The 26959-nt window shown below is 44.9% G+C and overlaps 1 protein-coding gene across 1 annotated transcript in view; it reads right to left on the bottom strand.

Annotated features, from left to right (window-relative positions):
• The window catches only part of LOC144605114 (anoctamin-2-like), a 91417-nt gene extending 64685 nt beyond the window's left edge, over positions 1 to 26732 (bottom strand). The window contains exons 1-4 of the mRNA XM_078420176.1: positions 26503 to 26732; positions 11932 to 12030; positions 762 to 910; positions 434 to 488 (exon numbers count right to left, since the gene is read on the bottom strand). Coding sequence (XP_078276302.1) covers positions 434 to 488; positions 762 to 910; positions 11932 to 12030; positions 26503 to 26634 — 435 coding nt within the window. The 5' untranslated portion in view covers positions 26635 to 26732. The remainder of the gene's footprint in view (positions 1 to 433; positions 489 to 761; positions 911 to 11931; positions 12031 to 26502) is intronic.
• Positions 26733 to 26959: the final 227 nt, after the last annotated feature.

Consider the following 26959-nt stretch of genomic DNA (forward strand, 5'->3'; position numbering starts at 1 on the left):
TGGTTATAGGGTGGTGGGTATATGGATCAAGCTGCCAGGTGAAGCTGTGGAGGCTGATACAATTACAGCAGTGAGTAGATGTTTGGACAGGTAAGTGGATAGGAAAGGTTGAGAGGGATTTGTGGGAAAAACACAGGCAAATGGAACTTGCTCAGGTAGGCACAGTGGTGGACATGGATGTGTTAGGCCAAAGGCCCTGTTTTTGCGCTGCATGACTCCATGACATTTCCATCTTCTGAGGCTTACACCAAAGCATCACAGACCAAAAGTAGAAATTGGGATGCATCCCGCTTGCTGGAAAACAGATGGGAAATCTGCTAAACCCTTAGTGCAATGGTACACCACAGACATACTGGGGATCTTTGTCCAAACTAAGCGTGAGATGGAAGGGACCTCTGGGCCTCTCATCGCAAGGAACTCGAGTCCCACTTACTATTCGGCTTCGTGTTGCGTTGTCAAAAAAAGTTTCCTTGTTCGTTACATTGTACCTGCAAATGACGGAAGAATCGTTAGTTCTTTGTGCGTCTGGTATGGAGCGCCCCGACCCCCTGTACCACACTATCCTGTGCTCTGTTTCCCATTGCCAGCTGAACCTCTAATCCTACACTCTGTGGGTGTATTTCAATGACGAATTCCATAATGCGGCCATTGCAAAGATCTTTCAAGGACGCCTCCATCCTTTAACAGGCATGCACGGCCACCAAACGTTACTAAGGTGATGCACATTCCACAAGAAAGCACATGTGGAACACACAACTTACAAATGCATCTTGTCCCGGCTGAAGGGGTGGGACAGCTGTTTGCTTCTGTGGTTTATCCGTCCAACTCTGGGCTGCAAAGGCTTGGTGAATTTACGCAGAATTAAGTTCAATTTTGCTGATACTCCACCCTCCGGTCTTGCTTCAAACGTCTGGGAAAGAAATGAAAGCAGTTAGTGTCATAGAGTCGCACAGCACGAAAACAGGCCCTTCGGCCCAACTCGTCCATGCCGACCAGGATGCTCCATCTATGCTAGTCCATTCGCCCGTATTTGGCCCATATCCCTCCGAAACCTTTTCAATCCATGTACCTGCCCAAGTGTTTCTCAAATTCAGTTCAATTTGAACACTGAATTCCAGTCAATAGATGTGTCGAGAATCATCAGAGTATTTGGTCATTGAAGACAATTTCTTTACCACGATTTTCTAATCATCGATTGCAAAAGCACATCGAATTTAAATCTTAATTAATTCCTCCCTCATACCTTCAAATCCTTTCAAGGACGTTGTTAAAATGTGCAGCAAGTCCTTATCCAAGCTGGCGATTTCTTTTGTAGAATAAAGGATCAACGTGTATAATTCTACAGAGCAGTCTGTTCCCTGATTAAGAACGTCAGGTCAGAAACATCAATTGATGCGTTTGTGAAACCCAGCCTCGCTAATCACAGATTGCACCATTTACAGCTGATGACCAATTTAGTTGAAGATGTCGATGTGGTTTGCCCTGTCACTGTTTCAAGATAATTTTTAATAACACTTATTACAACTAAGCACAGGGGTGGCACAGCTAGTAGAGCTGCTGCCTCACAGTGCCAGATCCTCCCACATCCCAAAGACATGCGGGTTTGTTGGTTATTTGGCACTCTGTAAATATCCCCTAGTGTGTAGGGAGTGGATGTGTGTAGGGAGTGGATGAGAAAGTGGGATAACATGGAACTAGCATGAACGGATGATCGATGGTCGGCGTGGACTCGGTGGGCCGAAGGGCCTGTTATCATGCTGTATCTCTACACCAAACAAAACCAAAAAAAACTATACCCTGCAGAGAATTTAAATGCAGCGGTTCAGTTTCATTGTTTGAGATTAATGCTCCACATCCAGGGATTTGGAAGAAATCATCCTTTCATCACAACACTTCACCAAATAAATAGCTTCAATGTAAAGCCTTTTGTGTTAGGAGCACATATCAGGAATGGCAGAGTCACACACAGATGACAGCCACAATATCAACCTCTGACTTAATTTAATTTCCTTAATATTGTATTAAATCTATCACCGATGGAGAAATAACTCCGCATCTCTGCATATTGCAGACAGCATTGTGTTTTACATTCAGTGGGCAGTGCTGCTCACATCAAAAATATACACTCCAGTGGTTCCCCTCAGAAGTAATTCTGATGTATTCAAGCTGCGTGCCTTAAATCTGCTGACATTGTTGTAGTTTCGATATACAACAGGCAAACTGAACAGCACAAGAGAGCAGAATTGGAAGGAACTCAAATGAGAACAAAAGGCATTGTGTCCAAAGATCTTCCATGTTTCACTTGGTCCTCAAAGATACATCATGTAATAATAATAATAATAATATTTTATTTATATAGCGCTTTTCATATACTCAAAGACGCTTTACAGAGATTTTGAGAACATAGGGAAATTAATAAATAGATAAATAAGTAAATAAATAAATGAACAGAGAAAGGAGACAGTAGGTGAGGTGACCTTCAGTGGTTGAAGGCAGTACTGAACAGGTGAGACTTCAGCGATGTTTTGAATGTGGTGAGTGTGGGGGAGTCTCTAACGGTTTGGGGTAGTGAGTTCCATAGGGTGGGAGCAGCGATGGAGAAAGCCCTGTCCCCCCAGGATCTGAGTTTAGTCCGGATGTGGGGGGATAGGAGATTGGCAGCGGCAGAGCGGAGGGTGCAGGTGGGAGTGTGCCTGTGGAGGAGGTCGGTCAGGTAGGATGGGGCCAGGTTATGGAGGGCTTTGTAGGTTATGAGGAGGATTTTGTACTGGATTCTCTGGGGGATGGGGAGCCAGTGGAGTTTATAAAGGACGGGGGTGATATGGTCACGGATCGAGGTGTGTGTGAGTAGACGGGCAGCGGAGTTTTGAATGTATTGAAGTTTATTGATGATTTTTGAGGGTGCGCCATAGAGGAGGCTGTTGCAGTAGTCCAGACGGGAGGTGATGAAGGCGTGGATGAGGGTTTCTGCAGCTGTGGAGGAGAGGGATGGACGGAGACGGGCAATGTTTTTGAGGTGGAAGAAGGCTGTCTTTGTGATGTGTTTGATGTGTTTGTCGAAGGAGAGGGTTTGATCAAGGATGATTCCAAGATTCCGGATGTGAGGTGAGGTGGATACTGGGAGACCATCAATGTTGAGGATGAAGTTTTGGGTGGATTTGGTGACCATGTGAACCCACCCATGTAACCATGTGAACCCACCCTTCTACCAGAGGGTGGTGAATCTATGGAATTCATTGCCATAGAAGGCTGTGGAGGCCGTCAATGGATAATTTTAAGGCGGAGATTAAAAGATTCTTGATTTGTTCGGGTGTCAGGGGTTATGGGGAGAAGGCAGGAGAATGGAGTTGAGAGGGAAAGAGATCAGCTGTGCTTGAATGGCAGAGTAGATTTGATGGGCCGAATGGCCTAATTCTGTTCCTAGAACTTATGAACTATGAACTTTCAATGTTCACAAAACAACAAGAACTGAGCATTGACTTTAGTTTCAACCTCTACATCCAAACTCTCACCGATAGCCCCTTGCCATTGCTGCAGACCACCCACCCCAGGCAGTAAGTTTTGCCGTTCCATCAGCCAAGTTAAATTCCATTTTAAAGCCCATATCAATTTCCTCAGAGCAGGTACATTGCTTTGGGGTCCAATCCCCAACCTGGGAAATAGAACATAGAACACTACAGCACAGTGAAGGCCATTCGGCCCACAATGTCCGTGTTGAACACGATGCCAAGATAAACTAATCTTCTCTACCTGCACGTGATCCATATCCCTCCATTCCCTGCATATCCATGTGCCTATCTAAAAGCCTCTTAAACACCACTATTGCATCTGCCTCCGGTGACCGAGGATGCATTCCAGACACCCACCACCCTCTATTTAAAAACTTGTCACGCACATCTCCTTTAAGCTTTGACCCTCTCACCTTTGCCCTCTGGTCATCGATATTTTCACCACATGAAATGGCTCCATGTGGCCTAAATCTTAGTTTTGAGATACAATAGACAATAGGTGCAGGAGTAGGCCATTTGGCCCTTCAAGCCAGCACCGCCATTCAATGTGATCATGGCTGATCATCCACAATCAGTACCCCATTCCTGCCCTCTCCCCATATCCCCTGACTCCGCTATCATTGAGAGCTCTATCTAACTCTCCCTTGAACGCATCCAGAGAATTGGCCTCCTCTGCTTTCTGAGGCAGAAAATTCCACAGATTTACAACTCTCTGAGTGAAAACGTTTTTCCTCATCTCCGTTCTAAATGGCCTGCCCCTTATTCTTAAAACGTGGCCCCTGGTTCTGGACTCCCCCAACGTTGGGAACATATTTCCTGCCTCTAGCGTGTCCAATCCCTTAATAATCTTATATGTTTCAATAAGATCCCCTCTCATCCTTTTAAATTCCAGTGTACATAAGCCCAGTCACTCCAGTCTTTCAACATATGACAATCCCGCCATTCCGGGAATTAACCTAGTGAACCTACGCTGCACGCCCTCAATAGCAACAATGTCCTTCCTTGAATTTGGAGACCAAAACTGCACACAGTACTCCAAGTGTGGTCTCGCTAGGGCCCTGTACAACTGCAGAAGGACCTCTTTGCTTCTATACTCAACTCCTCTTGTCATGAAGGTCAACATGCCATTAGCTTTCTTCACTGCCTGGAAACAGATGACTTCGGCCTACCGAGTCCCTGCCGACCAGCGATCACCTGTATACAAGGCCTATGGTATCCCAGCTTCACATCCTGCACACTAGGGGCAATTTCCAGAAGCCATTTACAAACCCTGCGCGCCTTTGGAGTGTGGGAGGAAACTGGAGCACCCGGAGGAGAGCCATGCAGTCATAGGGGGAATGTATAAACTCCGTATAGACAGCACTCCATAGTCAGGATTCAACCCGGGTCTTTTTCACTGTAAGGCAGCAAATCTACTGCTGCGCCACCATGCCGCCTCGAAGTTCAATTATTGTTGTTGAAGTTACCTGGAAATATTGTTATTGATAAAAAAACACTAACTGTAAGGCTGTAAGGCTGGTTCATTATCTAAATCCAGCTCTCCTGGGGGAAGCTGTAAGACAACATGGTGGTATATACGATGGTACATGATGGTTAGATGATTAGACCGGCAGGCAGAGCTCTGGATAATTGAACCAGAGACACCAGGCTGAATCTAACACTTGATGATCAATAACATTTATTGATTTCCTTTGGGGACAAAATGTTCTTGTGCCTTGCAAGGGTTAATCTCCAGGAAAGTGTTGGCTATAAACAAAGCACTGCAAGTCTGTTCAGTGTAAGCTACAGTCACATTGCACACTTTCAATGTTGTGTCTACTAGGTGCCTACCTTACTTAGTCTGCCCTGCGCACAAGCCTACGTGCAATGGTAGGATTGGACCAGTATTACAGATAATCAACGCTGTTACTGTAGCACTGTGCTGTGTTGTATAATTCCACAGTAAACTTACATATGATTTTTGGGCGGCACAATGGAGTAGCAGTAGAGTTACTGCCTTACAGCGCCAGAGACCCGGGTTCGATCCTGACTATGGGTGCTCTCTGTAAAGAGTTTGCACGTTCTCCCTGTGACAGCGCGGGTTTCCTCCGGGTGCTCCGATTTCCTCCCACACTCAAAAGACGTACAGGTTTGTAGGTTAATTGGCTTTGGTAAAGATTGTAAATTGTCCCTCGTGTGTCGGATAGTGCTAGTGTATGGGGATTGCTGGTCGGCGTGGACTTAGTGGGCCGCAGGGCGTGTTTCTGCGCTGTATCTCCAAACTAAACTAAACTAATTTAATATTTAAGAAAATTGATATGTAGCTATAATCCTAAAATGCCAGGAAGTTTTTCTGCACAGCAGACAACCTAAACGTTAACAAGAGCCACACGAAAGTGCAGATGCTAGAATCTTGAGCATGAAACAACATTTTGGACAAACTCAGCGGGTCAGGCAGCATCTGTGGAGGGAATGGAGTGACAATGATTCGGATCGAGACCCTTCTTCAGACTACTGAGCAACACCAATAAGTGCCCATTTCATCACAGAGTGTCCATGAATAAATTAAATAAAAACTGCAAACAAGTATCCATGATTCCCAGCTCAACAATTGATGTACATCGAAATGTGATCTGTAGAAAGATTTTGTTTTATAAAATCCTGAGATTGTGTAAAACAAAATACAAAATGTGCCGCAATGAATAGTTTCACTTCCAGTTTTGTTGCTATATTTTTTTAATATCTTCTCTCTTCTGCTTGAAGATTAATATTGTTCCTATTGTGGATAAATGTGCTTCTTTGCGATTCCACAGGGTTTGTCTTTTTTTGGCATAGGTAAATGTGAATCGGTGACACAAGGAACTGCAGATGCTGGTTTGCCAAAAAAAGTCTGAAGAAGGATCCCACCTCGAAACGTCATCCATCCATGTTCTCCAGAGATGCTGTGTGACCCGCTGAGTTACTCCAGCACTTTGTGTCTTTTTTTATATGTGAGTCGATGATGATATCCTCCAGCCTAAATTGTGAAGCCAGTCGGTGCTTGGTAGCATCAACCCTTTGTTTCAGATACCACACAAGAATTCAGCTACAAAGCCGTACACGTATTGGTCTCATCATTTCATGAAGGGGCAGAGTCCATCCCCACACAAGTGTCTGTAACATACACTTGATCGTTTTACAGTATGTCACCAAAGCTCCTTACTTAAAGACTGATTGACGTGAGCTGGCCCTGAATCCAGGGTGCAATGGAAAACCAGGATCCGGACCAGTGATGGAGGAAGAACGGTGTGGGAAGGAACTGCAGATACTGGTTTACACCAGAGATAAACACAAAATACTGGAGTAACTCAACGGGACAGGCAGCATCTCTGGAGAAAAGCAATGGGTGACATTTCAGGTCAAGACCCTTCTTCAGACTGAGAGTCAGATGAAAGGGAAAGGAGGGATTTAGACGGCGGTTTTATAGAACAAAGAAATGAAAGATATGCAGAAAGGTAATGATGATCAAGGAAAAGGTCCATTGTTAGCTGTGGGCCAGATGTTAACGTATAAGAACACTCAGTCAATGTAAAACTTAAAGCACCGGCATTTACTTAAAGCAAAATTAAAGCAACAGCCATGCAACGAGAAGATAGCAAGAGAACAGCAATACAACTTCAGCAAAAGCAACAATAAAAAGATAAACTACAATATAAATAGCAGCAGAAAATGGCTAATCAATGCTGAGTCTCACACGTCCTTCTGCTCTGAAGGCTTCTCAGGAATTCTGTTTAACAGCTTGGACTGGGTTAGTTTAGTTTAGCTTTGTTTTGCTTTATTGGCACATGTACTGAGGTACAGTGTAAAGCTTTTGTTGCATGCTAACCAGTCAGCGGAAAGACAATACGTTATGGAAAGAAAAAAGGTTCCTGTACCTTGCAAGGGTTAATGTCCAAGAAAGTGTTAGCTATGAACAAAGCACGGCAAGTCTGTTCAGCTTAAGCTACAGTCACATTGCACACTTTCAATCCGGTGGAAAATAAAATATTTGGTTAAAGATTTTATAATGTTTTCAGATGATCACTGCGCTAACATTTAACAAATGCCAGCAGGGTTTCAGTAAAGTAAATACAGAAACTGTTTGCTCTGGCAAGAATGTATTAGCTGGAGGTACAGATTTAAGATATGTAAACAAATGTGCAGCAAGATAGGACTTGGAATATATGTATGCCAAGAAAGGGAATGTTTGCATTTCTTTGAGGATAAGTTAGGACTGTAGTACTCATTGGATCATTTCTTCACGGTCAAGATAGCTACGATGGGTAAGTTGACCAACTTCTGGTCAATAGGACCCTGTTAACTTCTAGCAGAACACAAAGTGCTGGAGGAAGTTAGCGGGTCAGGCAGCATCTGTGGAGGGAATGGTCAGACCCTCCCTAAAGAGAATCATCACCAATTCACATATGCCAAAAAAATCCAAAACGTCGTCTGTCCACAGATGCTGCCTGACCCGCTGAGTTCCTCCAGCACTTTCAGCGGGTCAGGCAGCATCTCAGGGGGACATGGATAGACGACGTTTCGGGTCAGGACCCTTCATCAGACTTCAAGAATCATTCTGAAGCAGGATCCCGACCCGAAACGTGTCCAGTTCATGTTCTCCAGAGATACTGCCTGGCCCGCTGAGTTACTCCAGCACTTTGTGTTTTTTTAAATAAACTAACATCCACAGTTCCTGCACCCCCAGCTATGATGTGTGCTGGCCCAACAGTAACAATCACTGCTCCTGACATGCCTGAAAATATCTCTCACTTGTATCATTCTCCGACATTAGCAACCACTCTGACTTACTCAAGTTCTATGCTCTGCTAAGTGGCAAATAGTTCAAAAAATATTTTAGGGGCCTGAAAAAAATCAAGATGGGGAGGGGGGGTTAATTTTAACAAGGGTGCACCACAGTGCGACAGGGGTAGAGCTTTTGCCTCACTGGGCCAGAGACCCGGGTTCGATCCTGACTACGGGTGTTGTCTGTACGGAGCTTGTACGTTCTCCCGTGACCTTGTGGGTTTTCTCTGGGTGCTCCGGTTTCCCGGCACACTCCAAAGACATATAGGTTTGTAGGTTAATTGGCTTGGTTTGCTTGTAAATTGTCCCTAGTGTGTGTAGGATAGCGTTAGTGTGCAGGAATCACGGATTGGTGCGGACCCGATGGGCTGAAGGGCCTATTTCTGTGCTGTCTCTTCAAACGAAAATAAACTAAACTCTTTGAAATAAAGTGTGCCGTAGTTTGCCATGATTACACAACACTTGCCGGTAATTTCTCACTGGATTCCAGGGACAGATTTCTGGTTCAAACTGGAGATAATGCCCCTGGGATCCGACCTACATCTTTATTAGGCAAACTGCCCCAAGCCACTTAGCGGTCTGGCTTCTTGATCCAATAACAATGGGTGATCCCAGCCGGGGACTGGAACAACGAGACGTCTACAAAACCCGCCACCACAGGGCCATCGAAAACCCCTTGCACGCAGCCTAATCTCATTGTTTACTGCCGCCTCTGCTTCTTTGCACAATAGTTGTGTCTCCAAATTTATATTGAATCAGTGAACTCGGATGGCAGCCGACAGCATTTCACACCGGCCGAGAATATTAACAACAGCTGACTGGCTGGCTGGCTGGCTGGCTGGCTGGGGAATGCAAGAGAGGGAACAGCACAGGATGCAGAGGGGCAGAGAGGTTCCTGACCCGAACTGTAGGGATCTGCTGCAAGTCAGCTGAAGGGAAATCTGCCCGCAGACACCTGCACGGGAGCGAGACACAAGAGACCAGGTGAACTTTCCAGGGGGTGCTAACCACAGAAAACGCTGGAACACCTCAGTACGAAAAGCAACACGAGGAACAAGTTAGCAATTCAGGTCATTGACTTTTCCACAAGCCTCACGCGTGCTCTTTTTCCTGAGAATAGTACCCTTAAATTAATTGTTTACACATATTTTGCCTGGTAGAAAAACACTCGGATCAATTTTACGTTTTATTTTGGGAGGAATAATTGCAGAATAAAACAAGATAAATTATTCCGCCTCCCCCTGGGTAGGAAGGAACTGCAGACGCTGGTGTACACCGAAGATAGACTCAAAATGCTGGAGTCACTCAGCGGGTCAGGCACTGAAGGGTGCTTGAAGACCCTTCCTCAGACTGAGAGTCAGGGGAGAGGGAAAGTAGAGGTGCAGAACAAAGTACAGCTGGCACCGACGACTCAAGAAAGGCATCTTCCCCCTCCCTCGTTAGCAGTGGAATACATGCAAGATCATAGAAACATCGGTGCAGGAGTAGGCCATTAGGCCCTTCGAGCCAGCACCACCATGCAATATGATCATGGCTGATCATCTAAAATCAGCACCCCGTTCCTGCTTTTTCTCCATCTCCCTTGATTCCTTTAGCCCTAAGAGCTAAATCTAACTCTCTCTTGAAAACATCCAGTGAATTGGCCTCCATGCCTTCTGTGGCAGAGAATTCCACAGATTCACAACTTTCTGGGTGAAGTTTTTCCTCATCTCAGTCCTAAATGGCCTAGTCCTTATTCTTAAACTGTGACACCTGGTTCTGGACTCCCACAACATCGGGAACATTCAGGAACATTTATACTGGATCTTCTGCCCGGTTGCCAATGCTCATGAAGGGATCTTACAAGGTTTTACAATGAGTGACAATTGATTCAGTCCAAGAAAAAGACATTTGGTAACTAATTCCAGTTGTACCACGATTAATACAGATTAATTACTATAATATACTTCCAAACAGGTGCTAATTTTAAGCACCACCCACTTCACATTCATTTAGTTTAGAAAACACTGAATATATATGAGAGAATTTTTATGAATACATTTCAAGAACACTTGTTAGCAAATCAGAAATACTTCTGGAGATCTGTTCTCTTCACAAGCTGAAACAACCAAATGTTTTAATTGAACATTGTTGGCCAAACGTGCTGTATATTTTTGATATTTAATTCTAATTATTAGACGGACCAGTGAAATTGGACACAAAACGTAGATGGGTTTGTTAGTAAATTTGCAAACAAAACACTGAGATTGCTAGGGTCATAGTCTGTGAGGTAAGGTTTCACACAACACAACAGGACAGAGATTAGCTACTGAAATGGGCGGAAGAATAGCAGATGGAGTTTAATCCGAGCAAATGTGAGCTGTTGTACTTTGGGAGGTCAAATGTAAGGGGGGAAATATACAATTAATGGCAAGACCTTCAACAGCATCAATGTACAGAGGCATCTTGGGGTCTAAGTCCATAACTCCCTGAAAGTGGAATGCTTGCCTTCATTGGTCATGGCATTGAATATGAGACAGGAAGTCATGATGCAGCTTTATAGGACTTTAGTTAGGCTACATTTGGAGTATTGCGTGCAGTTCTGGTCACCCCCTTAGCTTAAACGAAGGACGTGGAGCCTTTGGAAAGGGTGCAGAAGAGTTTTACCAGAATGAATAGACACAAAGCGCTGCAGTAACTCAGCGGTCAGGCAGCATCTCTGGAGAAAAAAGGATGGATGATATTTTGGGTCGGGACCCTTCTTCAAGGCTTTACCAGAATAATGTCTGGATTAGAGGAAATCAGCAACGGTGGGGGGGGGGGGTTGGACAGACTTGTATTGTTTTCTGCGGAACGCTGGAGGTTAAGAGGAGACCTGATAGAAGTATATAAAGTTATGAGAAGTGTAGATAGGGTAAACAGTCAGAACCTACATCCCAGGATAGAAATATTAAATACTAGAGAGCATAGCTTTAAGGTGAGGGGGTAAGTTTAACGGAGATGTGTGGGGTTGATAAGAGGCTTTCAGATTGGCACATGGATATGCAGGGAATGGAGGGATATGGATTATGAGCAAGCACATAAGAGTTGGTCTTGGCATCATGTTCGGCACAGACATTGTGGGCCGAAGGGCCTGTTCATGTGAAGCATTGTTATATCCTCTATGTTCTATGTTCTAAATCCAAATTAAACAACAAAAAAAACACTCCATCATTTAATAATTGATAATAATATACCAGAAGAAGATCTCCAACACAGCATCTTCCATACCCATTAATCTTGGAGAAACCGAATTTAATAACTCACCACCCTCGAGTCTCAATCTAACAAAGCGTTGACATTTTCGACCCCGCTAAGTGTAACATCACGATAAGTCAGATCGCAATATCAAACACCCTCCCTTCACAATGTTTTCATACAACACCACAAGATTCCAATATAATTTAGCATTGTTGGAATATTTCCAATCATAACATTATCATAGAACATGCCAATATCAATATTTTATGCAACTGTAAAAATATTTCATTTCTCAGTGTTCAGATGCTTCAGATAATCATGGCAGTTGTTCATATTTACCAAAGAGCAAAGTTTACTGTGATTGCCTCGAGCACCTCAGGTGTTTTATGAGATTAAGCCCTACCTTTTTGGTCTGAACCTTTATTTTTAGAAACTCGGCCTCTCGACTGAGAACGTGCCAAGGAGCATGTATCCTGACATATCCCGTGCTGGGAGACTTGGACTGAAAGAATAAAAAAATTGAAAGTAAATTAAAATAAAATTGCTGTTTCAAATAAATATTCAGAAAATTTCAAGTGAAAATTTTAAATCAACATTATCAAAACGTTTACACGCCCAATTCTTCACAGCCATGGTGCTACCCATTAAAACATTCTGATGCCGTAACTTCCCGAAGTTCACACGTGTAGAGGCATGTCCTTGCTTTGTTCCCCCACACAGCCCTGCAATTTACTTCTGAAGGTCACCTGTTGCCACCAGAACTAAACCAAAAATGATTCTTGTAGAAACAAGGAACTGCAGAAACTGGTTGACACAAATGGACACAAAGTGCTGGAGTAACTCAGCGGGTCAGGCGACATCACTGGAGAACATGGATAGGTGATGATTTGCTTCGTCCGAAGTAAGGTCTTGACCCGAAACGCGTGTTCTCCAGAGATGCTGCCAGACCAGATGAGTTACTCCAGCACTTTGAGTCCTTTTGTCAAAAATAATGATTTGCTACTCTAAATTACATCCAAGCCCAACGTTGGTGTCCCGACTTCTTCATTATGAACAGTGAGAATTTCAACAGATTGAAATCAAAAGTGGGTTAAAAAAAACAGCACATGACAGCAGAGGAAAAGGCCTTCAGGTCGACAAAGTCTGTGCCAAACATAATGCCAAGTTAAATTAATCTACTCTGACTGCACGTGATCCATATCCCTCCATTCCCTGCATATAGATTAGCCTATCTAAAAGCCTGTAAAGCACCACAATCGTTTCTGCCTCCACCACAAAACTAGGCATCCACATTCTCTGTACAAAAAAAACTTGCCCAGCACATCTCGTTTAAACTTACTTCTAGATCCCTCTGCTCTATAACAATCCCTGGGGCCCTGCCATTCACTGAGCAGGTCCTGCACTTGTTAGACTTCCCAAAATCCAATACCTTGCACTTCTCTGTATTAAATTCCAGCAACCATTCCTAAGCCCATCCACCCAACCGATCAAGATCCTGCTGCAATTCTTGACAACTTGGTCAGATTAAACTCCATCTGCAATTTTTCCGCCCATTTCTGTAGTTGGTCTGTGTCCCACTGTTTACTCACAGATAGCTTTCCTCACAGTCCGTGACTTGAGCAATCTTGGCATCATGTGCAAACTTACTAACCAACCCATTTATCTTTACGTCCACGTCATTCATATATACCACAAACAGCAGAGGTCCCAGCACAGATCCCTGTGGAACGCCACTGGTCACAGACATCCGGCTAGAATATTGTCCATCAACCACAACTCTTTTATTAGTAAGACAGTTCTGAATCCAGCAAACCAAGTCACTGTTAATCCCGTGCATCTTAATCTTCTGTATCAGCCCACCATGGAGGACTTTATCAAATGCCTTCCTAAAATCCATCTAGATACCATCTACCGCTCAACCCTCATCAATCACCTTCATCACCTTAAAAAACTTGATCAAATTTATAAGACACAACCTGCCATGTACAATGCCATGCTGACTGTCCCGAACTAACCCAAATGGGACCAAATCCTATCCTGAAGTATCCTCTCCAATAGCTTCCTGATGTGAGGTTCACCAGCCTATAATTCCCTGGATCCTCTCTACTCTCCTTAAACAAAGAAAACAAAATTCGCTACTCTCCAGTTCTCTGGCTGGTGGCTAGAGAAGATGCTAACATCTTCACCAAGACTCCTGCAATCTCTCTTGCCTCTTTTAATGACCTGAGATAGATCCCCAGGTCAAACTGCCCTAGCATATTAGTATCCCCCACACTAATCTCACTGTCCTCCATGTCCTTGGTGAAAACAGTTAGAAAGTGCTTGATTAGTACTTTGCCTCATCCCCAGACTCCAAGCACCAATTCCCTCTTCTATCCTTGAGTAGTCCTACCTTCTCTCTGGTTACCCTTCTGCTTTTAATGAACATTGTTTGCAGCAGATTAATTCATATGGAAAAGAGGGCAATTTCTCCCATGTTGGTGTTTTTCTTGAAGTAAATGAAGGGAGCAAGAAGGAATGGCGTTGAAAAGGCAAGTTTCAGAAGAGTGATGCTGGAAGAAGGTGTAATTGTCAACATCATTAGATATAAAAGCTTACGCTCTTGTTGGTATGGAATAGCCGTGCGTGTTGGATTCCACTTCAGGACTTCAATTCTATTCCATATAGTGGTGCTAAATCTTGGAGGTGTAACTATATGACTGCCCTAACTATATATATATATATATGGGCTTCTAAAGCAGAAGGCCATTTGGCCCATCAGGTCAATGATGGCTCCCAGCAGAGCAAAGCCAGTCACATTCTCCCTCCCTTTGCCCACTTCACCCAACGACCAAGGCTGAAGACCTTATCTCCAGGCATCAATCAGTCATTTCTTCGACTCTGCAAGATGATGGGGATGACTGGACTGTCAAAGCATGAATGGATCATGGCTGCCTTCCACATCATGGGCACCCATGTGGACAACATTGGGCACATTTATTCAGTGTTAATTAAGTCCCCTTTGGTTGAATTAATGTCTGGCCTTCCTGGTGGCAGTGGGAGCATCTATGGCCACCGGAGGACAATCTGAAGCTCCAAGTGCTCACGGAAAGTCAGTCAATTGCTGACAATTAAAGGACTTGATTGGTAATTCAAGTTTCACTGTACCTTAATTGGTACACGTGACAATAAACAGACCTTTGAACCTTTGACTACTGGCTGAGTTGTTTCTCCCCTGTGTAAACGTCACCCTAGCCTGCATGGAGAACAGCACATTCATTAATTGCTTCATTCCAAAATCCACACTGGCTGATTGCACACTGCTTGGTTCTCCCTGGAATTTCCACAGGAATGGCTAATTAGTAATGTAATCATAAAGTAATGATTTTACGAACAGCAGCAAATGTCGCACCTTTCCTTCAGTAAGTTTACCGAAGTAAAGTCTCTGTCCAGGGCGGACTAGAACGTCTGAGAAGCCTCGAACTTTTTGGATGAACTTGAAATGCTGGGGTGATCTTGTTGAGGTGTATTCAATGACGAGGGGATCAGATAGAGTGAATGCACAGTCTTTTTCCCCAGGGGGGGGGGGGGGGGAATCAAGAACTAGGGCGGCACAGTGGCAGAGTTGCTGCCTCACAGCTCCAGAGACCCAGGTTTGACCCTGACCTTGGGTGCTGTCTGTATGGAGTTTGTGTGTTATCCCTGTGACCGCATGGGAGCTCGAGTTACCTCCCAGATTCCAAAGACTTGCAGATTTGCAGGTTAATTGGCTTTGGTAAAATTGTAAAATGGCCCTAGTGTGTGGGGTAGTGCTAGTGTACGGGGTGATTGCTGGTTGGTGCAATCTCGGTGGGCTGAAGGGCCTGTTTTTCTAAAGTCTAAAGTCTCTAAAGTCTAAAGTCTAGAGGTCTTAGGTTTAATGTGAGAGGGGAAAGATACAATAGAAACCTGAGGGGGAACTTTGGGGCATCTTGGTCAGCAGTATTTCTGTGCTGTTTAAATCTAAATAATGAGTGAAGATTTGCAAATGAAAACAACTATTAAAAAAACGATTCTCATAAACCATTACAGGCATTGGTTACCATAGATGTTACCACAGTGACATTATTTGTGTTGGGAGGAAATGATGAGAATTAAGACTGTTCTCTTCATCCCAACCTCAATGATCCTAATCTGAATGATTCAGTATGTGCGGCCATCTGACCTGCAACCAAGTCAAACGAACATTTGTAATAAAACACCCAGGTATAGCTTGACACTAAAAGTAGAGCAAACCCAACTCAATCAACTTTATCACATCAGTATACTCTATCTATTAGCAAAGTTATGCAGAGTTATTGAAGATGTTATTGAATGTCACCACCACATGTAATAATTATAACCCCCTCTCTTCCCTGTGCCCCACCAGGGTGTGCACTCATTTCTCTCATTATCCTATCCCTGTTTCCCTCTTCCCCCACCATCCCCTTCCACCATTATCCCTTCCTCCAGTTTCACGTTTGACACCTCTTCTCTCCTCATCTCACAGCCTTTTGTCGCTCTATCTCTGGCCACCCGACAATCCGACCAGCATCCACTGTATCCACCTATCACTTGCAAGGCTTTGTCCCACCCCCATCTCTTTTCCAGCTTCCCCCCCCTATTCCAATCAGTCTGAAGAAGGGTCATGACCTGAGACGTCATCTATCCATGTTCTCCACAGATGCTGCCTGACCCGCTGAGTTACTCCAGCACTTTGAGTTCTGTGCTCATTGTCCATACTGGTGATGACAAGCACCAAGTGCCTTCTTCACCATCCTTTCGAGCTGTGTAGCCATTTTCAGGGAACTGTGTACCTGGACCCTCCCATGTCTCGCTGCTCTACAACCCTCTCCAGGCCTTTACTGTGTAGGTCCCACCCTGGTTTGTCACAGCAGAATGCATCACCTCACACTTCTCAGAGTTAAATTACAAAATACAAGTGAATGACTTTTAGGAGGGAAAGATCAGCCATGGTTGAATGTCAGAGTAGACTCGATGGGCTGAATGGCGCAATTCTCCTCCTATAACTTGTGGACTTGTAAACGTGAACTTGTGTCCCATTCCAGCTTCTCCCGAGAACCCAAACATCATGGAACAAAGAACCTGAAAAAATGCAGCAGAGGACCAGGCCCTTCGGCCCACAATTTCCGTGCCGAACACGATACCAAGTTAAATGAACCTCCTCTGCTGGCATGTGATCCATATCCCTCCATTCCCTGCATATCCATGTGCCTGTCTAAAAGCCATTTAAACGCCACTATCCTACCTGCCTTCACCACCAGTGGCTCAAAGGTTCAATGGTTCTTTATGATCACATACACCAAGGTACAGTCAAATTCCTTTTTGCATACAGATCAGTAAGGTTATTATTATACATAAATACAATCCCCGATTAAGTACAGATGCATAGAAACAGCCCCGTTGAGTTCATATGCCAGAGTCGCCAGGTTTTGGCACCATTTCCAAAGTCCAAGCTGCAGCTGGCCATAGAGGCCTGTTGTAGCCGTCGTCTCCATCACCACGCTCCAGGCAGCCAACACCATCAGTGTGTAAAAAAAAACTTGCCCCACACTTCACCTTTAAACTTTTCCCCTCTCACCTTGAAGCCATGGCTTACAATCTTTGACATTACCACCCTGGGAAAAGGTTCTGTCTGTCGACCCTATCTCTGCCCTATCTCTGCCCTAGGACAGGTGCAATCTTCAGCTCGGTTGATTACTACATGTGATACCAGGACTGAGCACCAGATACACCAGGGACAGTTTCATCCCCGCAGTTATCAGGCAACTGAACCACCCTACCAACAAGCAGAGAGCAGTCCTGACCTACCATCTACCTCATTGGAGACCCACGGACTATCTTGAATCGGACTTTGCTTGACTTTACCTTGCACTAAACGTTATTCCCTTTGTCACGTATCTGTAACACTGTGGGTGGCTCGGTTGTAACCATATCTTGTCTTTCCGTTGACTGGCTAGCGAGCAACAAAAGCTTTTCACTGTACCTCGGTACACGTGACAATTAAACTAAACTAAACTTGATACTGTATTCTAGAACCAGCTGTGCCTTGAAACAAGCTACCCCAACACCAACATTTACCAGTCAATGTGGAAAATTGCCACCATATCTAGTTCACAAAATGCAGGGCAAATCTAATTCCAGCCCAATGTACTCTCAGCCATCAGTAACCGGATGGTGGGCAACATTGGCGAGGCTGTCCTCTGGCACTTGTTCACCAGTAACTTGCTCCTTGACGCTGCTTCAGTTTTGCCAAATCAATTGGCTTCAGACCTCAGCGCAGCCCTGTTCTCAACATGGAACAGGTTACAGAGAGGTGGAAGAGGGACCATTCTAGATATAAAGGCAGCATTTGACTGAGTGTGGCATAAAGAGGCACTGGTAAAGCTGGGGTCAAGGGACATCAAGGGGAAAACTCTCCGCTGGTTGAAGTTAGCCCTTACACAGGGGAAAGGTGACTACAGGTGTTAGATCGGTCATCTCATTGTCAGGACATCTCACCTGGAGAGCAGCAAGAAGGGTCTCGACCCAAAACGACACCTACCCGTGTTCTCCAGAGATGCTTAGGAAGGAACTACAGATGCTGGTTTATACCGAAGTGTTGGAGTAACTCCGCGGGTCAGGCAGCATCTCTGGATAGAAGGGTGACGCTTCGGGTCAAGACCCTTCTTCAGGCAGCATCTCTGGAGAAGCGGAATAGGGTGGCCTTTGAGGCCGGAACCCTTCTGTCTATCTTCTCCAGTGCTGCCTGACCTACTGAGTTACTCCAGCGCTTTGTGTCCTTCCTTGCAATGTGTGCAGACATTCCTCGGGCCAGTGTCCCAGGCCCAATGCCCTTTTGTCTCCGCCAATGATGTCGAGTTCATGCTGACCCACCAGGAATGCATGCAAGCCTTGCGTACCTGCCTCCAAGAGCTGGCTGCACCCCGTTCCATTCCTCTGCCGGCTTTCACAGGCTCTGGAAAATCCAGCCACCAGCTGTTAATTTAAATGTAAGATGCCAATTGCACTGCGGGAATCTGGTATAACTGTGGTAATGAAGTGTTCCTTGCATCCAAGTGGGGACAACCTAATCACTAAAAATATTTACACAGGCTATTAATTTTAACTCAATTTTATGGGTTATTGTCAGCAACTTTAATGTGTTCCAGTCTTTCAGTGCACGGTACTTAACATTGTATACATCCAAATATTCACTCAGGGGCAACACAATCACTGTCTCACTCCCAATTGTTGATCTATTAGCAGTCCATCTTGTTGAGTCATCTGTCCATTCAATGTACCGTGATGATGAAATGTTTAGAGGTACAGCATGGAAACAGGCCCTTCACCCCGCCGACTACACACCGACTACACACCGACCATCGATCACCCGTTCACACCAGTTCTATGTTATCCCACTTTCTCATTCACTCCCTAAACACTCGAGGCAATTTACAGAGGGCCAATTAACCGACAAACCCGCACGCCTTGCAGATGTGGGGGGAAACCAGAGCACCCCGAGGACACACACATGGTCACAGAGAGAAAGTGCAAACTCCACACACATGCAGCACCCAAGGTCAGGATCGAACCCGGGTCCCTGGCGCTGTGAGGCAGCAGCTCTACCCGCTGCACCGCTGTGCTGCCCTCTGACAATAGACAATAGACACAGGAGTAGGCCATTCGGCCCTTTGAGCTAGCACCACCATTCAATATGATTATGGCTGATCATTCTCAATCAGTACCCCGTTCCTGCCTTCTCCCCATATCCACTGACTCTGCTATACTTTGGAGGTCTCTCTAGCTCTCTCTTGAATGCATTCAGAGAACTGGTCTCCACTGCCTTCTGAGGCAGAGAATTCCACAGATTCACAACTCTCTGACTGAAAAAGTTTTTCTTCATCTCCGTTCTAAATGGCCTGCCCCTTATTCCTAAACTGTGGCCCCTGGTTCTGGACTCCCCCAACATTGGGGACATGTTTCCTGCCTCTAACGTGTCCAACCCCTTAATAATCTTATATGTTTCGATACGATCCCCTCTCAACCTTCTAAATTCCACACTCTGCACTGATGTCCTTTGCTTGAGCCCTTGTGCAAACCCATTGTAAGACAGGTTCAGCTGGGAAGGACCACTGATCATCTCAACGTTCATCACGCAGCCATCATGAGGTCCTCCGCCATCAGCCGCAACATCACCGGAGATACAATGACCAGCGCCTCAAATGGACCAGCCATAGACACTGTGGGCTCAGGAGCAGGACAGAGGATGGGTACATTGCTAGCAGTCATTCTCCCCTGCTATCCCTCTCCACCAGAAACAAAGAGCACAGTCAGAAAGGTGATGAAGGCAACACCAGCAACTAGCAAGCTCGCCATAGTTCTGGGTACGACCGGACCAGACTCATGGCAACGGGTTGGACTTGCACGGTAAGATCTCATTATTTTGCTGCCCGAGCAAATTAGTGAACTTCGTGACCTTTTTACATCAACCTGGTAGCTTCATGGGCAACAATATAATCTTTTTATTCCATGAACAAAAATCAAAAAGGGCTCCTGTCCCTTATTACATTCCAGTGCCATGAAATGAATGTAGAACTACCTAGTCAGATCGTAGCCTTGGGTTTAGCAAGAAGTTTTCCAGCTCTGGGCCTTCTTACAATGGCTACCGGGGTGAAGCACCAGGAAATGGTAAAAGACAACCATTCACCAGACCAGTGCCTCCTGTGGGGTAAAGCACAGGAGGTGGTGGGGCCTCAGCAGCACCAAGACAGGCACCAATGCTCAAATATTTGAACATTAGGCGACATAGTGGCACAGCAGTAGAGCTGCTGGCTCACAGCACCAGAGACCTGGGTACGATTCTAACTACAGGTACTGTTTGTGCGGAGTTTACACCTTCTCCCTGTGACCGCGTGGGTTTCCTTCGGGTGCTCCGGCCTCCTCCCACATGGTTGGCACGGACTTGGTGGACCGAAGGGCCTGTTTCCATGCTGTATCTCAAAAACGAAACTAAAAATGTTCCACTATCAAAACTTTCAATACAATTACAGGAAGGAGTAGTTTATCCAATATCATCATTTGAAAAAGCCCTGCTTTAAATCAGTGAAAAGCTGCCTTGCATTAAAAATATTAAGAAATATATTATGTCAGAGAATTCAGGTTATTCAAAGCAGGCCCGGGGAGCCGCGTGAGTGGCGGGAGTGTCCCGGGAAGCCACGCGGGCTCAATCCACCCTCCGAACAACCGCGGCACCGACCGGGACATGCCCCTGTTGGCCCGACTCATCCCACAGGCCTCCCAGAAGATTGCAGAGAAGCAGGGCGGCGAGGCCTGCCTGGGCCGAAGGAGCCTCAGCGGAGGCAACGATGGGAGCCTTGGTGGCGGCAGCAGCGGGTGCCTCAGCGGTAGCGTGAGCCTCAGCGGCAACAGGAGTCCCGGCAGTGGTGGGGCCTCGGCGGCAACAGGAGCCCCGGCAGTGGTGGGGCCTCGGTGGCGATAGGAGCCCCGGCGGTGGTGGGGCCTCAGCAGCAGCAGGAGCCTTGGCGGCTTCGGGGGCCTCGGTGGCGTTAGGGCTCGCGACTGATCAACAGTCGATGAATGTGAGGAGGGGAGGGGAAGACAATGGGGACCCAGCTTGGTGGGACAGCCATGAAGAACAATGGGGACCTAGCTTGGTGGGACTGCGTGAAGAACAATGGGGACCCAACTTGGTGGGACCGCCATGAAGGACAATGGGAGAACAAAGGGGGACCTAGTCTGGGGGAGTGGGGGCATTCTAGTTTACAATCCACTGTCCAGGGTATAAGTCTGTGTTTGTTTGTTTGTTTGTTCATTTGTTCCGGTGAAGGCGCTGTGCACACGGCAGCCAGCCAAGTCACTTGTCTTTTTCTTTTTGTTTTCACTTTTAATTTCAAGCTTTTCATGTAACTTGTGTGTGTTGTGACTGTTGGCAGACCAATTTCCCTCTGGGGAAGAATAAAGTTTTATCGTATCGTATCGTAGAAACAAATAATGGTTAAATGAGCTACTTTCAGTTGCATGTTCAAGACACATACCCATGATGGAACATGAGGTTTAATACTCAGTGCATTGACTCTCCCAACTGAACACTGGATGTTGAGTCATTCCATGCCCCCCTCAATTTTGCCCCGTTTTCGTCGTCTCCCAAATTGAAACCTAGAAATTCACTTGTGCATAAAGTTTGAGTTAAAGTAAGTCTGCACAATGTCGAATCCAAGTGTTATTCACACAAGGTTTCAAGAAGAGTTTCTATTGCAGCACAGGTAGAAGCAATCCCAGAACTTCCATGCAAGAAACAAAGTGTTTTCGAGTCGGGAGCCTTCTTCAGAAACATTGTCAATCTGTCCCCCTCCACAGATGCTGCCTGACCTGCTGAGTTTCTCCAGCACTCGAAAAGACCCCTGACTCGAAAACACTTTGTTTCTTGCATGGAGGTTTTGGGGTCCACTGTGTCCATTGTGTTTTGCACCAGAACATCCAGTGTAGTTCACTTTTAGCTGCCTTCTTAGGGGCAACGAGGGAGGGGCACCACAGGCTGGCAATGACAGCCATGTTTGCAACTTGCTTGCAAACGAGAACGTAAAAGCAACAATATTACATCAGCTAGGCAAAGGAAATCAAATTAAATTACAGTTTGCAAATTGGCAGAGGGATATTTTGGAAACTATGCAAGAATATTAATTTACCTAGCTTCTTTTCCCTAACTATTCACATAAGAGTGGCTTTGTGAAATTTCACAATCAGTATTACTTAGTCAATGTATTCTATCTCTGTCATGTGGCAGAAATTCCAGACATCAATATTAATTAAAGGAACAGGCCGTCAATAATTGGATGAGGAGCAACACTGGGATTAATCTCCGCAGGGAATGAGGAGGAAATTTATCGGGTTATACAAAGTTATGAAAGTTCCTGAGAGAATAAATAAAGAGAAAATATTTCCACCAGCAAGAGAAATGATGATCATAGGAGACCGAGTTAAAATAGTCATCACAAGAACCAGGGGAACGATTAGTTTATTTTATGTCAAGTCAAGTCAAGTCAATTTTATTTGTATAGCACATTTAAAAACAACCCACGGTGACCAAAGTGCTGTACATCTGATTAGGTACTAAGGAAAAAAATGAAATATACAGTAGCACGCAAACAGTTCACAGCGCCTCCTCAATGAGCCTCAAACGCTAGGGAGTAGAAATAGGTTTTGAGCCTGGACTTAAAGGAGTCGATGGAGGGGGCAGTTCTGATGGGGAGATGGATGCTGTTCCACAGTCTAGGAGCTGCAACCGCAAAAGCGCGATCACCCCTGAGCTTAAGCCTAGACCGCGGGATAGTGAGTAGCCCCAAGTCGGCGGACCTGAGGGACCTGGAGTTAGAGAGGTGGGTTAGAAGATTTTTGATGTAGGGGGGGGGGGGAATGTCCATTTAGGGCTTTATACATGAATAGGAGGAGCTTGAAGTTGATTCTGTACCGTACAGGGAGCCAGTGGAGAGAGGCCAGAATCGGGGTGATGTGGTCCCTTTTTCGGGTACCCGTCAGGAGTCTCGCTGCGGCGTTTTGGACCAGTTGCAGGCGGGACAGAGATGATTGGCTGATCCCAGTGTATAGGGAGTTGCAGTAGTCTAGGCGGGAGGAAATGAAAGCGTGAATGATTTTTTCAGTGTCGTCGAATTGGAGGAAAGGTTTGATTTTAGCTATGGTACGAAGTTGGAAGAAGCTGGCTTTTACCACAGCGTTGACTTGCTTGTCAAACTTTAATGCAGAGTCAAATATCACGCCGAGGTTTTTGACATGCGGTTTGACTAGGCAGGATAGGCTTCCAAGACTGCCTGTTATCGATTTGATGGAGTCGGGGGGGGGGGGGGGGGGGGGGGCCGAATAGGATGACCTCAGACTTGCTCTCATTTAATTGGAGGAAGTTCTGTGCCATCCAACATTTTATGTCCTCAAGGCAGTGTAAGAGGCTGTTTAAATTTGACTGGTTGTTGGGTTTCAGGGGGAGGTAAAGCTGAGTGTCATCGGCATAGCAGTGGAAAGAAATGCCGTGCCTTTGAATGATTTGGCTAAGGGGGAGCATGTATAGAGAGAAGAGAATGGGGCCTAGGATGGAGCCTTGTGGAACTCCGCAGGAGAGGCTAGCTGGAGCAGAGGAATAACTGCCTATGTTGATGGCGAAACTCCTATCTTTGAGGTACGAAGCGAACCAGCTCAGGGCAGTGCCATCAATGCCAACCGCGTACCGGAGACGGTCAATAAGGATGGTGTGGTCCACTGTATCGAACGCTGCGCTGAGGTCGAGAAGGAGCAGGATTGCACAGTCGCCGGTGTCGATGGCGAGAAGCAGGTCGTTGTGTACCTTCAACAAGGCAGACTCTGTGCTGTGGAGTCTGCTCCAGATTATCATTGGGACCAAAGTATTTTCAACAATAACATTCAGATAAATTAGTATATTCAAATGAATTTAAAAGACATTGGAACAGGTACAGGGATATGAATGGTTTAGAGGGATAGGAAAGATTTAGAGGGATATGGGGCAAATTGAGGCAGGTGGGACTAATGTACATGTGGCATTTTGGTTGGCATGGGCGAGTTGGGATGAAGGACCTGCGTGACTCCATGACTCTAATTAAAAAAGGAAATGTTGGGGATTTTGAGAAAGATTGTGGATTGGGGCTAATTAGGTAATTAGTTCTGCTTTGCATCAAATCTGTTGGAGCAAGTAATCTTAGTGTCTTTTTATCCCATTTAATTACTGAAAAAGTGACTTTAAAATTAGTGTCTCAGCTGGTTGTATGTGCATAGGAAACCTGGCTTGATTTAATGACTGGAAACCCCAAAATCAGCTGTGAAAAATAACATTTGGTTAAACTGAAATGAATCATCGGTATCCCTAAAACAGATGTGAGGAATTATAAAGAAATGCCTTTAACATTCTTGCAATATAAATTTGAAGGTCTCTCTAATTACAGAGTTCCACATTTTATTGTAGGATTTTTTCATTGACTACAGATGTTTAAGTTAGTATTAAGAAGGTGATTCATGTGGGATTAAAGGCATGGGAATTTATTCAGAATTTAGGCAAAATCTAGGCAAAAATCAGAATAGTCCAAGGATATTGAATATCCAAGGGCACATTATATTGCGTTGCACGCTGACTGTACTCAGTATAAATCAAAAAATTTATACAAGCCAAAGCAACAATGGTACTATGTTACCCTAATTCAGATGCAAGGAAAATTAAATCGACTTGATTTGACAGTAATTATATGATATTGTAGATTCAAAATAAAAAGTTTGATTGCATCAGATTGCTCTTGGAAGTATTACAATAATCAGGCAATCCATGTGCTATGCAGGACTTACAATGCATGTGATATGCACGACTTTCAAAGCATGTGATACGCAGGAAGTCCAATACGTGCAATATGCAGTACTTCCAATACATGCAATATGTAGTACTTCCAACGCATGCAATATGCAGCACCTCCAATGCATGTAATATGCAGCACCTCCAATGCATTGTGGATAGATTACTCCCCAGCTGGTAGACATGCCACAGCTCAAGCCAGGAGCTCTGGAATTCCACCGGCAAAGGACGTTGCCTTTCCTTTGCTCTGTAAAACCCCACTGAGATATGGTGGTGGCACGACAAATAATCCAGAAATCTGGGCCAACAATGGAGGGACTAAACTCCAAATCGAATCAAGGGGACACCTGTAGAAACAAGGAACTGCAGATTCTAGTTTACTAAGGAAAGACACAAAGTGCTGGGGTAACTCAGCGGCTCAGGCAGCATCTTTGGAGAAAATGGATGGGTGAGGTTTTGGGTCGACATCATTCTGAAAAATACTGAACTTAAATCCAGTTAATTAATCAACTACTAGTCCTTCTCAATGATTACCGCAAAAACTACTGAGCGATTATAAAAATGATTGAGTTTATGAACGACATTCATGGCAGGACATCTGCCAAGCTCACCTTGTTGGGTTATATGTAACAACAGTCATCTCCAGTGTGATTGAACCTTAGTCCTCTGAAATGGCCACATCATTCGCTAAATCCAGGATTAAATAAGGAGGTGCAAGAAAAGGTGGCCTTGCCAATAATGTCAAAATTACCAACAAAAAAAACTGTACGTTGAATCTCATTGTCCAATCTTCTGGGCAGGTGCATGCTCACCTTTGTAAGCAGTTCAGATTTGTTGATATTCTCTGAATTAGCGAATTCTACTATGTGATAAAGATGCAATATAAATGCTATCATTGTTTTTATGTTATTATATTAATGTCTAAATAATATCTCTTGCACATTGACCAGCAGAGGATAAAGCGATAGATCCGTGACACCCAAATGTTAATGACAACAATACTCATAGAACATAGAACAGTACAGCACAAGAACAGGCCCTTCAGCCCACAATGACTGTGCCGAACATAATGCCAAAACCATCTCTTATCTGCCTGCACATAATCTATATTCCTCCATTCCCTGCATATCCAAAAATCTTTTGAATGTCACTATTACATCTGCCTCAACCACCATCCCAGGAGTGTGTTCCAGGCACCCACCACCCTCTGTAAAAGATCTTACCCCACACATCTCCTTTAAACTTGGCCCCTCTCACCTTAAAGCTGTGCCCTCTAATAATTGTTTTTTTCATCCTGAGAAAAGTGTTTTAATTTTTCTCCTCTGTCTAAGCCTCTCATCATTTTATATACTTCTGCCCGGTCTCTAAAGTCCATCTAACATGGTAAAATCACCCGTGACATGCATTATGCAATCGTACTCAGGTAAAGGAAGAATTCTGGAAACTAACCAGAAGCATGCTCAAAGTAACTTCATCTTTGCTTGGTTATCCACATCTATTACATTTATTCCAACATTTCCCTAGCGAAATCGCCACTAATTTTCTGCTACAACTCGAACGTTCCGATGCGAGGACATTTCATGTTCTCACCTCTTTGTCTCTCTCTATCTCCAGTCCGCTCTCCACGAGGTTCTTTTCAAACTCCTCTCTCCGAGCTCTCTTTTCTTCCTCTGCAGACCCGTGAGCATTGCTAATGTCCAGCACAAAGTCTCGCTGGCCCATTGGTGCTTTCGCGTGCTCTTTGCTTCTGTGGGAAATTGTCGCCGTGCCATTTAGAATAAGACCTCCAGCCGACAATGGGGTGACCTTTTTGTTTTGATAAACCAAGATATAATCCACCTTTCTCCTCCCATCTCTGAAATACAAGCCTTTATTATTGTCTTCCTTTTTCTTATCTTCAAGGTAGTAGTCAACAACCTGTGGAAAGACAAATAGGGTGAATAAAGAAAACACTCACAACATCTCTCAGCTTTGATGAATATTCAAAGATTCTAAACGAACCAGAAACTTGACACAATATGGTTGTCGATAATGTTACCTGCTTTGG

This window comes from Rhinoraja longicauda, chromosome 23 (assembly GCF_053455715.1).
Source record: "Rhinoraja longicauda isolate Sanriku21f chromosome 23, sRhiLon1.1, whole genome shotgun sequence".
NCBI lineage: Eukaryota > Metazoa > Chordata > Chondrichthyes > Rajiformes > Arhynchobatidae > Rhinoraja > Rhinoraja longicauda.